The following is a 14,234-nucleotide window of genomic DNA, read 5'->3' as shown; positions in this document are numbered from 1 at the left end:
GAATGGATGAAATTTACTTTCCCATCTAAAAGTAAAGCATTCCGGGCGCCTGGGTGGCTCAGTTGGTTAAGCGACTGCCTTCGGCTCAGGTCATGATCCTGGAGTCCCGGGATCGAGTCCCGCATCGGGCTCCCTGCTCGGCAGGGAGTCTGCTTCTCCCTCTGACCCTCCTCCCTCTCGTGCTCTCTGTATCTCATTCTCTCTGTCTCAAATAAATAAATAAAAATAAAATCTTAAAAAATAAATAAATAAATAAATAAAAGTAAAGCATTCCGCAAACAAGAGGAATCGCAAACCAGTGACGGGTGGCAGGGAGATGCAGCGTGGCTGAGAACTGCTTTTGCCTCATGTACTATTCCCCTTCCATTCACAGAGCACCATGTGCAAGGCCGTGCCGGGGCTGAGGTGTGGGCTCTACCCTGGGTCTACCAGGAGACGGAAGAGACTGTACACAAAGAACAGAAAAGCTACATGAGTTTTAAAATCAGGAATTTCTGAAGCAGCTTATTACTAGTAGCTGAAAACTAGTGGCCTTAGGATCACAAATATAAAGGCTAGAAACTCAGAAGATGTCATTCATTCAGAAGGTATGAAAATGAAGAAAGCAGAACGGTTGGTAAGGTCTCATCACCACATCTCCACACCAGGGAGGCAGGTGGATGCCGGTGGATCACGGCATCTAAATGAGCTGGCCCCCTCCTGGCAATCCAGTTATCTACAGATGTCCTCTGAATTCAGTCTTCAGCTGGATGTAATTACTTATTCATTCAAATCTTTACTGAGCAGACTAGGTTTGGGCCTATGCTAATTGTCTCCAGCACTCTCAACCTAATCTACGAGATTAAAGCTATAGTTTTGACCTTTGTCTATCAACAATGATAGGTTCTCATTCTTACCACAAAGCCCAAGTCAACTTGACCTCTCAAGTTGAAGATCAATAGTTCTATAACAAAACATGAAGATTATCTGCAGACAGAAAGTTGGCCCAGGGGACATACCATATGCACAAGTAAAAGCCTGATGGGGCCAAAAAAGAGAAAGATACCCGAGAATCAGATATAGCCAACCCACATGTTAACACAGAAATCCAAGCAGACCTACTCAGAACAAGTCCCATTCAAACCATACTTATAAAGGTTTCTTCATGCTATTTACAATTTTAAAGTAAATTTACTTTATAAGCAGCCAGGGAATTCTTTATTTAACACCGTCCTAACATAAAAGTTCATTCAAACCATGAAACTCAGCTTTATGACAACCTAGAAATAGGAACTAAAAGAAGGCAAACATAATGCCTTAGAGACTGGGAAACATTTACACAGTCCAACTGTTAAAAACAGTTCAACATGCATCTACTGAATACAGTTTGAATGTCAGTATACACGGTATACAAGTTCTTCAGGGAGGTGAGAGACCTTTCGGCTGTTCTTCAGATGTCTCCAAATGCTGGTCCTGTGGAACTTCTTGTAGAGGCTGGTTTTTTTCCAATACCGTTTGTGGTTTGACACCCGTGGGTTCAGACTCCCAGGAAACGTGACCACCTTCCTTTTGCTTAAAAGACCAGACATAAATACATCACACAGATGTCATTTTCACTCCACTGACTGGCCGAAGCTGTATGACTAAGCACATTCTATCATGGAGTCAAAACGTAACATTAATATCCCAGGTCAAATTCTATTATAACAAGCAATACACGTGATAAAAATCTCTGGAGAACCATAATTTCAAAAGCCCTAATGACAACTCACTTGTTCCAAGTAGCAGTCACTATCACAAAATTTTAGTGTGTGTGTGTACACATTTTTTTTTTTTTTAAATTTTAGCATATTTCATCTGCCAGTATTTGACCTGGTGTTCAGGGACATAAACCAAGGTTGGAGAAGGAAAACTAAGTCTTCCTTTGACTTCTAACAAATAGACAACTAACCCTAATAACAATTTTAATCAAAAAATACTCACAGTCCTTGCTTCTACTCTTCTCAAAATGACACCTGCTGCCAATAAAGCCTTCCCTGTTTCCACAAATAACTTCTCTTCATCTGTTTCTCCAAGCTTCTGTAGCTCAATGTACTTCTCCACAAACCTGGAATTCCAAGCAGACCACATCTGAGGGCTGTATATTGAGAGTCATCAAGACGTGCTGTCACACAGTATCAAGCATTCCCTTAACATGTCTTCCTAGAGGAGCGGCTTTTCCCTGCAGTGGAATTCAACAAAACTCCTCAAACCAATAACTAAATTCCTTAAAAAACAAAAAAAACTAACCCAGGAACTGTAAAATGGCTTACTGTTGACAAGTAGACTTGAAATTTGGATTGAACAGATCAAAAGCTTTCTGACCAGATCCATAGGCTGAGTAAAATTTCCTAGAAAATATAAACAACACAATATAAATCTCCATTTACAGATCACGGCCAAGAATGGAGTAAAGAAAAATTACTAGTCCAAACATAAGCTTTTTTTTTTTTTTAATAAGTAGTGCATGCACATGGCAAATAAACCAAATATTACAAAAAGGTATCCAATGAAAAGTTAACATTCCTGCTCACCTCTGCCCCCAACCCCAGTTCCCTCCCAGGAAGCAACACTAACCAGTTTTTTGTGTATCCATCCAAGAATATTCTAAAGTACAAGCATATATGCATGTATCATTCCCTGTCCCCAGCCGTACAGTTTAACTCCAAGAACAGAAAACACTATTGTACATCCTGCCTCTTCTACTTAATAGTTCTTAGAGATCATTTCAAATCAGTGAACTTAGATTGTTTCCAATCCTTTGCTCCTTTAGACAGTGCTGCAATGATTAACTTTATCAATATTTCTTAGTACACTGTGAAAATGAGTCTAGAATAAATTCATAAAAATAGTATTACTAGCTCAAGGTATGTGCATTTGTTTTTTGTTTGTTTGTTTGTTTTAAAGATTTATTTATTTATTTATTTGAGAGAGAGAATGAGAGAGAGAGAGCACATGAGAGGGGGGAGGGTCAGAGGGAGAAGCGGACTCCTTGCTGAGCAGAGAGCCCGATGTGGGACTCGATCCCGGGACTCCAGGATCATGACCTGAGCCGAAGGCAGTCGCTTAACCAACTGAGCCACCCAGGCACCCTCAAGGTATGTGCATTTGTAATATGGTCTTCCAAACTGCCAAATACTTCCCAAAGTGGCTGTGCCAATTTACGTTCACACCAATAATGCATGAGAATGTCTATTTCCCCACACCCGGGCCAAATTCTATTTTCCAACTTTTTGTTTTGTCAATTTGACAGGTGAAAAAATATAACTCGTTTTATTTTTTGCCTTTTCTTATGAAATAGACTGGACATCTTTTCATGTTTAAAAGCAAACTGAATTTCCTTTTCTGTGCCCTATCCATGTTCTTTGCCTTCCATTTGGTGGGTTTTTTCTACTGATTTATAAGCAAACTATACAGCAGTATAAATAGGAAATCAGCCCATCATACTTGTTGCAAAATTTTTTTCCCAGTATGTTGGCTGACTTTTGTTTCTGTTTGTGGTACTTTTTTTGGGCAGAAAATTTTAATATTTTCATTTATGGCTTCTGGGTTTTATACTTACAAAGGTCTTTATCACTCAGATTATTTTTAAAATTCTCCCATGTTTTCTTCTAGTACTTTTATGCTTTCATTTTTTACATTTAGGTTTTGCTATATCTGGAATTTATTTTATTGTTATAAGTTCTTTAAAAATATTAAAAACACTAAAAAGAAGCCACAAAAATAAAGGTTCAAAAAATTACTTAAATGCAAGGTATTATTATTTTAACATTAACAGTAATAAAAGCAGTAAAATATTCCACATTCTCCAATGACCTATCACCTAGTTCCTGCTATTCACACAGCAGAAGCACGAAAAAAAAGCACATTTTTAAAAAAAATTTTTAGAGATAGAAAGCACGAGCAGGAGGAGGAGGAGAGGGAGAGAGAGACTCCCAAGCAGACTCTCCATGGTAGAGCCCAAGGCAAGGTTCAATCCCAGGACCCTGAGATCATGACCTGAACCAAAAACAAGAGTCGAATGCTTAACTGATTAAGACACCCAGGCACACCCACAAATGATTTTAATGTATAAATCCTGACCAAGTGCATGCAATGAGCCTACCCAGAAAAGCACTGACAAAGTATTTAATGCCCCCAAAGAGCTCGGGAACTACCCTGAAAATTTCCAAGTAGAACAAAAACATACTCTTCTCCTACCTCAAGGAGTGTTGGGGGCCAGGGGAGGAGATTCCTCAAATGAAAGGGGCCTAGACCTCAAATGAGAATATAATGACTTCATAAATTGTTTTCTTACATCCGGAAATAGAGAAAAGAATAAGGGGACAGGGGCACCTGGGTGGCACAGTCGGCCGAGAATCTGACTCGTGGTTTTGGCTCAGGTCACAGTCTCAAGGTTGTGAGATCGAGCCTCGCCTGGGGCTTCATGCTCAGCACAGAGTCTGCTTCTCTCTCTCTCTCCCTCTGCTCTTCCCCCGTGCTCTTGTATGTGTGCGTGTGCATGCTCTCTCTCTCTCAAAAAAAAAAAAAAAAAAAAAAAGGAGAAGAAGAAGGAATATGTATTACCCTGAATAACGTACAACCTCCAATCTTAATATTTAAGAAAAAAGAATCATACAAATTCTGGGTACTAAAAACTGACATCAGTATTTGAGGGAAAGAGCTGTGCCACTGAATTCCCAGTGAACTGACCTCCTTGAGCCTCACAGTCTTCATGAATAAAATGGAGACAATATACTGATCTTATAGGGTTAGAGTAAGGCCTAAGTTAGAGAATGTTTTTTAAGGGCTTAGCATAGTGCTAACAGAGGCACAGAAAGGGGTAGCTATAATTGCAATTATCAGTCCATTGCTGGGCTCCAGATTCTACTTCCCAGAATTTGTTTCTGAATTCCTAACTTGGTAGATACACAAGACCTCCTCCACAGGGCAAGCCCTGGCTCGACTCCCACTAAAGTTACCAGACTAATAGCTAAATCCTTCCTTCTGAAGTTCTGCTGCCTCCTGTCCATCATGTGGGCTTTGTACTCACGCTCTAATCCTGTCCTCGGGGTACAAGATGTCCTGGATGGCAGCTTTGGCTTTGCCATATCGCAAGCGGGGCCTTCGGAAGACAGGCTCTCTCAGCGGGGGAAAGGCATTATATATGTCAAACCAGAGGGGCTTCTCATTCAACACCCCAGCTCGAATCAGGTCCCGAGTCCTTAAGGAAGGAAAAATAACGAAGGACAGTCAGTTACAACAGCCTGTCTAAGCCCCTGAATCAGTCTAGCACAGTCTGGGACATCAGTGGGATCACGGAGTCCACAAGACCGAACCGGAAGGAGGCCACAGCAGGGGTGTTCCCCACCTACAGTTAACATATTTCCATACCCAAACCGCCCTAACAAAGCTCAGGGGTTAAGTCCTATTTTTCTCATGTGCGTCCCACTCCCCTCGCCCCATCCCCGTCGCGTCGAAGGAAATACAAAGATGGCCCAGCCGGGCCCATCATCATCTTCCTCCCTTCCTCTTCCTAGAGAACTCCACTCGGGCAGGAAAGGTGCAATCTTGGGCGGGAAAGATACATTCAGGGAGTGGCGCCGTCAAGCACACCTATTCAGAGACAGGAGAGAGCACGAGTGGGCCTCACCCGGCTCAGCCTCCCGCACTCTGGAGAAGGCCTCGCCCTGCTCTGACCCACCCAGAAAGAGCGTGAGCTGTCGAGAGCCCCCATCCGGAGGAAGCACCCTCAGCCCACACCGGCTCCGAGCACGCACCGCGAGAAAACGCTGCCCACGGTCTCCAGCCGGCTCCTCGCCATGGCAGGCGCCTCGGACGCTCACGGCCTGGGACTACCGGAAGCGGAAGCGCCGGCGACAGGCGAAATGGGCGTAGGCTGCTGGCCGAGCCGAGGATCGCGGCGCTCTCTCCGCAGCCGCAGCCGGAGAGCCGAGCCAGGCAGAAGCAAAGGATGGGCCGAACTGGCGCGGCCCTCGCTCCCGGCCAGGTTCAGACGGGAGCACTCGACAGCCGAGCCGAAAGGGACGGAGCGGGTCAGAGCCGGGCAGAAGCAATAAATGACCGAGCTAGAGGAGGGACTCACGCTGGCGCTTGCGTTACCCTTTCCGGCCTGGCGGAGCCACCTGCAGTCGAGAAGGTGGGGCGGCGCGGAGGGAAGATTGATGGGGAGGAAGGAGGCAGGCGCAGCCAACTAGGCCAGGACACACGTAAAGGCAGAGATGACAGGTCACACCGGGGCTGGGCCCGGACTACGCCTTACGTTGCTTGGAGACACAGACTGCGCAGAAGGAAACCGAGGCCGGGGATGGGCAGGCACTGGCCCAAGGTCACACTAGCGCCCGAGCCTCCGTCCTTCGTGCCCTGCTGTGCAGCGCGCCCCGGGAGTCCGTTGGCCCCGGAGCTGCCTCCTGCATCCGCTGCCCTCGGGATGCTGCGGGGCAACTAGTATTTTCTCCGCCGGGAGACGTCTCGGGCTCGCTCCTCCTTGGGGCTGGAAAAGCGAAAGTGAACAGAACAAATTCGGAGACGGAGACTCAGAAACCTGGGGAAAGTAACCTCTCAGGGTGACCTTTTGGTCCAATAATCATACGTTGGGTAGAGTACCCCAGAGAAATCAAAGCTCAATTTGCTGAGGATACTTGTGCAAAGATCATCATTGCAGCATTGCAGTGGGGAAAAAAGTCAAATGGAAGGTTATGGTTCATATATCGTATGCAATCCTATGCAGCTATTACAATGAACAAGTTATGTCCCTATGTATTTACCTAGAGGCATGCCCGTGACTTCTAGTTAGATGAAAAAGGAAGTTGCAGATAAACATTTTAGTGGGATCCTAACCTGTTCAAAGAAAAAAGAAAACACCTTTATATGTGTTTGTGTTTGAATGAAGATAGAAACTGTGTGGAAGGCACACAAGACTGTGAACACTGGTTATCTCCAATCTTGAGACCGCAAGAGAAGAGAGAATTTTTTTTTCTTTAGATATCCCTCAGAGTTTGACCTGTAAAGAGTTTTTATTCATATTTGAGCTTTTTAATCCAATGAAATGTTTTGAATCACATACACACAAAATAGCTCCTGGGAGCCCATTATCATCTTTGTCAGCCAGAAAGAGCAGCAAGTCATCCCAGAGCCCTCCCACTCTATAGGAGGCTGGTAAGGAGGAGAGAAGTAATGTTTTAGGAGCAATTACTGCTTGTTTGTGTTATCTTGGAATCCACACACCTACCCAGAAGGTAGCTATTATTAGCCTTATTATAGATGAGAAAGTGAGGCCACAGGGGGTGAAGTAACTTGTCAGATACCTGAGTGACAGAGCCAGGCTTCCAGCACAGCCTGGGCCCTTTCCAGAACCCACAACCCTCTTTAGTTATGCCTCAAGCTGGAGACAGGTAGACCTAGGGAGGTGTGACAAAGCTGGCCCCAGGGCTAGGGGCCAGGGTGACCCAAGGCCCGGGGCTACACTAAAAGGTGGGTTTCACTGTTGCCACAAGGCCCTGTGACACAGGGAAGAGAGAACACAGTTCTGGCTGGTGGGCCAAGTGTAGAGATTCCAATCTCCCAGTCGTAGGAAGGTCTGGAAGACTCTGCTCTAGGGAGAGCAAACATGCTCCCAGCTAAATATAGTCTTCCCAAGTTTCTAATTCTGTCTAAGTCAGAGCTAGCTGCCCGCGGGGACCACAGACACACTTCCCCTCCCCCACTCGGGCCTCCCCCCGACCCCCTGGCCTCCCCCCTCCCCAGGCCACTGCAGTGACCGCTGGTAAAGAAGTAGAAGGCTTTATTCCATGATCAGGGAGGTGACCCAAGAACCCAAACCCTCAACAGGGGAGGAATTGCAAGGTGGGAATTTTTCCTCTAGATCTCCTTAAGAAAGTTCCTTCCTCTTCTGAGCTTTGAAAGTTTCCCCTCCAGCATCCTATTTAATGCCTCTGTGACTGAGACAGGGGGATGCTGGTGGGTAGATAGGAGGACCACAGGGATGTGGGAGCAAGATGAATCGGGAGCCCTCTGAGCCTGCAGCAGGAAGTGTGCGCCCCAGCGAGCGTTCATTCATGAAAGGGAAGAAGGTGTCAAGCAGCTGGGGGCAGGCAAACTGGACCTTCGAGGCTTCTGTCTTTTCACCCAGGACCTCTCAAGGCTGCAAGGGACTGATGCACTCGTGCCAAGCACTGCACCAGGAATCTGGATTGTCTTGTTCAACTGTTCAACTACCTGATGCCACAGGTAATGTCCTGGCGATCTTACACAGAAGGAAAGAGAACCTGTAAACTCTCCAAAAGGCCATATGCCTTCCACTACACTGCTCGACCCCTATAGATGTGCCCACTAAGTAGTGTCAACTCTCTGCGTGGCTTGCTGCAAGAGTAGAAGCCTCCATTCGTTAAAGCCCGAATCGTAGCCACGGGCACTTAGTGCTGGACCGTGACAAGTCTGATCGCGGTTCCAGCATCATTGCTGCTCTTGTGACCCGTAAGCCACCGACTGCCACCTGCGACTGCAGCATTTTCGTATTCCATCAACTGCCACTGTTGTTTTATTTTCTTGTTAAATGATCCATTTCTCTCACAAGCATTTAAGCACCGACCTGACCCTGTGCTGAGTCCTGGAGAAGCTGACTGTCCAGTGGGGGAGACAGAGAAGCAAATTCATAATGGATAAGTTAGGTGCTGAATAGCATGTGGATTATAGTAGTCGGCTAGGGCGGCCATAACAAGGTACCACGGACGGGGTGGCCTCGATACCAGAACTGTATTTTCTCACAGTTCTGGAGGCCAGAAATCCGAGATCAACTTGGCAGGGCTGGTTGCTCCTGAGGCCTCTCTCCCTGGCCTGCAGATGGCCACCCGCTCCCTGTGTCCTCATGTGGTCTTCTCTCTGTGTCTGTGTCCTCTTCTTATGACACTGGTCATACTGGATCTGGGCCCAACCTAATGGCCTCATTTTAACTTCAATATCTCTCTCTTTTTTTAAAGATTTTATTTATTTATTTGACAGAGAGGACACAGCAAGAGAGGGAGCACAAGCAGGGGGAGTGAGAGAAGGAGGAGCAGGCTTCCCACAGAGCAGGGAGCCCAACGCGGGGCTCAATCCCAGGACCCTGGGATCATGACCTGAGCCGAAGGCAGACGCTTAACGACTGAGCCACCCAGGCGCCCCTCAATATCTCTTTAAAGACTATCTCTAAATGCAGTCACATCCTGAGGCACTGGGGGTTGGGAGTTCACCATAGGAATTTTGGAGCGACGCTGTCCAGCCCCGTAAGGTTGATAAGTACTTACGCTGAAGGGCTTCCGTCTGCCCAGCCAGATCCACACCCACTCTGTGCTCTTCTTCACCCTGCTCTGTTCCCCAGGAGGCTGACTTCTATGGACCTCATCCCCCCGGCCCTGTGCTTCCAGCCAGGGTCCAGTTGGTACCACCAGTGGGAGGCATTGGCAAGGGAATGGAAGGAAGGAGGAGAGTGAAGTCAGTCTCGAGTTATTTCGCTAAGCATAATACACTGTAGTTCCATCTGTGTTGTTGCAAATAGCAAGATTTCATTCTTTTTGGTGACTGAGTAATATTCCGTGTGTGTATGTGTTTACACCACATCTTTTTTTTTAAGATTTTATTTATTTATTTGAGAAAGAGAGAGCACAAGCAGGGGGAGGGGCAAAGGGAGAGGGACCCTACATGAGGCTCGATCCCAGGACCCCGAGATCATGACCTGAGCTGAAGTCAGATACTTAACCGACTGAGCCACCCAGGTGCCCCCCACGTCTTCTTTATCTATTCATCAGTCAATGGACATTTGGGCTCTTTCCATAATTTGGCTATTATAGATAGTGCTGCTATAAACATTGGGGTGCAGGTGCCCCTTTGAATCAGCATTTTTGTATCCTTTGGATAAATACCTACTAGTGCAATTGCTAGGCCGTAGGGTAGCTCTATTTTCAACTTTTTGAGGAACCTCCATACTGTTTTCCAGAGTGGCTGCACCAGCTTGCATTCCCACCAACAGTGTAGGAGGGTTCTCACAAGGAGGCCTCTTCACACACAGATCTGTCCCCGGGTTCCAGTCCCCGTTCCCTCCCTCGCCCCCAGAGGCCTAGTTTCAGCAAACTGTGCCCCTCTGTCACTAGCCAAAGGCTTTAGGCCATCTTTTGTGGCTTCCCGACACTCTGCCGACCTCTTTATGAAGAGTGCCCTTATTTATATAGCGTGTCAGACAAAAAGAGAAAAAGCACCCCCACCAGCAGAACAGCCTTGGTAAGTAAAAATCCCAGCATATTGATGAAATCATTAATACTGCTACTCACCTTTGGCAGAGGGCCAGGGTCAGAGAGAAATTAGCTGCTTGCCTTAAAAAAGGAGGAAAACAATATATTCAGTACGAAGTACTGAGACCAGGAGGATGAAAGACAAGGAGGGGGATGTTCAAGGAGGAGGCACGAGAGCCATCTCCCCCCGCCCCACACACACTGTTGTGTGCTCCGTCTTCTGGCCCAGCATGCTCCTCAGAGGCCCACACCTCCCCTTCCTTTCAAGAGTCAGCCAGCAGGGCACTTAAGCCCCCAGCACACATTCTGACAAACTCTGCTCCCTCCCTCCCTGAACTTATCCCTCTCAAAATGTGGTGTTGTGACTCTGTTTACTTGTCTTGAGTCTCTACCTGGGCCTCTCTGAGGGCAGGAACTGGGTCTCCTATCTCTGCCTCCCCATACCCAGCCTGCTGCTTGGCCCAGAGCTTACTCTCAAGAGTTTTCTAATGAACAACATGGATGAATAAAGCCAAGTTCGCACAAATGAGGATGGAGCCATCCCAGCCCTCCTTCCTGGAGGCCTTCCTCAGATACACTCTGGGTGTATGGGCAAAAGCTGTGGTTGAATGGAAATAATCCTCCACACCTCCCCCACCCCCCACCACCATGAACCTAGTCATTTCTAGTTCTGGCTATCCTCTGTACCTCACTGACAGATCCATTTTATAAACCCCTGGGCCTCAGCTTTGTATCTGCAAAATGGGCATAATCGTAGCACCCACCATATAGCCTTGTTGTGAGGAGTCAGTAGGTCAGTATCTTCAGAGTATTAAAACAGTACCTAGTGTGTAGGCTCAATAAATAAGATGATGATGTTTTCTGACCATTCCACATTTAAGAGCAACGAATCACAATTTATTAAATCACACCGAACAATTTGCAAAGCATGTTCACACAGCTGCCCATTCATTTCTTCGGCCAACAGTCTTGCCCCCAACAAGAATCCAGTTTGAGCAGAGGAAAGAGAAGCACTTTATGCTTCTACCCACTCTGCATCACTGTGGCTCCTTTTGTAGCCAAGAAAACGGGAGCCAGCTGGGCCTGAAGCAACAATCTGGCCTTTTATTATTGGAATTAAAGGGCAATTGGAATCACTCTGGAGCTTTCCCAGCAGAGGATACGACCCTTGAAGGCAGATGTTTCAGGCTGCTGTGGGCCCCTCTTTTCTTGTGGAAGGCAGAGCAACTCCATCCTTAATGTGCACCTGAACCTCCCAAGATCTTGGAAAATGCAGATCGTGACTCAGGCGGTCTGGGGTGAGGACCCAAACTCTGAATTTCGAACAATCTCCCAAGTTGATGCCAATGTTGCTAATCTGCAGCTAGGGCAACCGACTGGCCCAAGTCCTGGGATTCTCCCAGTTTTAGCATTGAAACTCAGCACATCCGAGGGACGTTTAGACCTGGAAAACCAGGACAGTTGGTCACTCTGTCCACAGAGCACACTTGGAGCAAGAAGGACGTAGCCAGCTGAGTTTGTGCTGAGCTTTGCAGCCCCTCACTCCAGCGTCCCTGGAATAATCCTCTTGACCTGATAAAGAATTGTGACTCTTTAATCTCTAGAAATGACAGGGTGGCTGCTCGTTTTGTGGGGCCTCAAGCTTATGTAATCTTAGTGGCTCTTTTAAGGAAAAAAAAAAGCACAAAAATATCTTTGTTTAGCAAAATTTGCAAAACACATAACCATGAAAATAGAGTAAATTCCCTTCTGTCTCTTTGGTCTCTGGCCAAACAGGTGCTCACTTCCTTCTGGGAGAATGATGTTGGCCTCTCAATGGCCAATTCTAAGAGGGACCACCAGGTGGCAGTAGATTTACACAGCCCACTTCAACCCCTGCCAGGCCCCCGCCCATCTCCAGAAATTTCTAAATCTTCCTCCAGATGGCCTAGCCAGCTAATCCAACAAATTAATCTGTGCTGTGATAATGGGCGAAAGAGTTCATGTGCTTCTCTCTAAATAGCATATTTTCCATTTAATGGAAATGCTAAGAGATTGTTTTTAAAACTAAATAAAGGGTGCTAATAGGTGAGTTCCAGGCACAGTGTTGGATACACATCACTATGGAAATGTTTTTAATCAGGGAGACCTTTCTGTGCTCAGCAGATTGCATCTATGGAGGAGTTCTAGGTCTTATCACCTGTTCCCCCACCCCAGTATATAGCTTAGTGTTTAGGCACCAGTTTGGGAGTTCAACTGCCTGGGTAGTGAGTACTACCGCTTACCGAGGGTCATGTTGAGTAAGGACCTTAACATCTCTGTGCCTCAGTTTCCTGATCTGTGAAATAGGAGTGATAATACTGATTTCACATAATAGTTGTGGGGATTAGGTAAAATAATGTATATAAAGCACCCCCAAAAATTTGCATACAGAGGGCACTCAATAAGCCGCTATCATCTTCATCATCCCATGCCTTGCCTGCCTTCTGCAAACCAAATTCTCCATCCTTCCTCCAACCTCAACCCCCTACCAGCTGCCTCAAGAGAACAGAGGGAGGGTTGAGCCCCCAGCATGGTAATAACCAGGCCAGTTCTGGGCACAGCATTCTCCAGACCCATGATCTCCTCAGAAGTTGGGGCTCAGCCCTAGAGACACTGAAGCACACAAAGTGGGAGGGGCACTGGCTGGGCCAGAACTCCAGATAGCCCAGCCCAGCACTTTTCCAGGAGGTAACTCTCCAAGTATCACCTTGTGGGTACCAGGAGCCCAACATCTGCCGATGAGCCTGGCATGTGAGGGCAGATGGATAAGGGGGTCGTCTGGCAGAGCCGGACTCCCTCCTAGGCCCTAGGAGGACACTGCTCGACACGGAGGGACTCATCGTGGATGCTGTGCATCTTCATCTTCCTGTTGGATCTGGGAAGCTCTCTTTGCCTCCTCTCCCCACCTCCCCTCTCTGGTTACAGTCACCTTCAGTCAGCTACACTAAAAGGCAAAAGGGTGAATGGTTATCAAACTTTGCTGCATATTAGAACCACCAGAGGAGCTTTTGCAATCTGATTCCCAGATGTACAATCTAAATCCCAAACCAATGAAATCAGAATCTTTTGAGAATGAGACCCAAATTTCAGAAATAATTCCAATATGAAGGACCTGGCTGGGTGAGTCAAAAGAGCGTGCAATGCTTGATCTCGGGGTCATGGGTTCCAGCTCCATGTTGGGCATACAGAGAGAGAGAGAGAGAGAAAAAAAGAGAGAGAGAATAATTCCAATGTACAGCAAGTTTGAGAACCAGTATTCTAGAGTGGTGTTTCTCCAGCCTCAACGTGCATTCAAGTCACCTGAAGAGTTTGTTAAAACGGACATTCTAATCCAGTAGGTCTAGGGTAGACCCTGAAATTCTGTGTTTCTATCAAGCTCCAGATGATACAAATGCTGCTGGTACCTAGCACAAATTTTGAGTAGTAAGGTTGTAGAACTGTGCTTCTCAAACTTGGCATGTATCAGAATCATCTGGAGGGCTTGTTAAAATATTCAGTTTCAGATTCAGTAGATCTGGAGTAGGGCCCCAGGTGTCACTGGTGCTGCGGGCGCATGAGCCCACTTTGAGCCGCAGGGCTAGAGAGCATGGAACAGAGGTTTTGGAATCAGGCTGCCCGGGGCCCTGTTTCTGGCTTCACACCTTGCTAGCTCTGCAATATTGCCAGTTACTTAACGTTTCTGAATTGTCATTTCATCATCCATGAAGTGGCCATTATTGGGTAAGATTAATTGAGCTAATATGAAACACCTACCAGACTTCCCAGTGTGCTGGTCCTCCAACTTGATTGCAAATTTAAATTACCTGAGGAGCTTTAAAATAAATCACTCCATGGTTGTTGCTTTAATTGGACTGGGGTACTGAGCATCAGGATTTTTTTTTTAAGCACTCAGGTAATTCTGTGCAGTCAGTACTAGGTAGTGGCCTGGCT

At 46.6% G+C, this 14,234-nt stretch overlaps 1 protein-coding gene across 2 annotated transcripts; it reads right to left on the bottom strand.

Moving 5' to 3' along the window:
* Positions 1–994: 994 nt before the first annotated feature.
* MRPS23 (mitochondrial ribosomal protein S23) lies at positions 995–5,902 on the bottom strand. Of its 2 annotated transcripts, XM_021704264.1 has the most exons (5): positions 5,778–5,902; positions 5,051–5,221; positions 2,292–2,369; positions 1,963–2,086; positions 995–1,551 (listed from the first exon to the last, which is right to left on the bottom strand). In XM_021704264.1, the coding sequence occupies exons 1-5, from the start codon at positions 5,819–5,821 to the stop codon at positions 1,399–1,401; spliced, it is 570 nt and encodes a 189-aa protein (XP_021559939.1). In that variant the 5' UTR covers positions 5,822–5,902; the 3' UTR covers positions 995–1,398. The 2 variants fall into 2 exon arrangements, with proteins under 2 accessions (XP_021559939.1, XP_021559940.1); XM_021704265.1 differs by lacking the exon at positions 2,292–2,369 and having other exon boundaries at positions 5,778–5,865.
* Positions 5,903–14,234: the final 8,332 nt, after the last annotated feature.

The sequence above is a fragment of the Neomonachus schauinslandi genome, chromosome 15 (genome assembly GCF_002201575.2).
Source record: "Neomonachus schauinslandi chromosome 15, ASM220157v2, whole genome shotgun sequence".
In the NCBI taxonomy this organism is placed as follows: domain Eukaryota; kingdom Metazoa; phylum Chordata; class Mammalia; order Carnivora; family Phocidae; genus Neomonachus; species Neomonachus schauinslandi.
This window is presented reverse-complemented; position numbering and strand designations above follow the sequence as displayed.

Coding starts and splice junctions, on each gene's coding strand:
- MRPS23 (XM_021704264.1), bottom strand. CDS start 5,821: ATGGCGAGGAGCCGGCTGGAGACCGTGGGCAGCGTTTTCTCGCG. Junction 5,222..5,777: donor GTGGGCAGCGTTTTCTCGCG/GTGCGTGCTCGG, acceptor TCCTTCCTTAAG/GACTCGGGACCTGATTCGAG. Junction 2,087..2,291: donor TTCAAGTCTACTTGTCAACA/GTAAGCCATTTT, acceptor TTGGAATTCCAG/GTTTGTGGAGAAGTACATTG.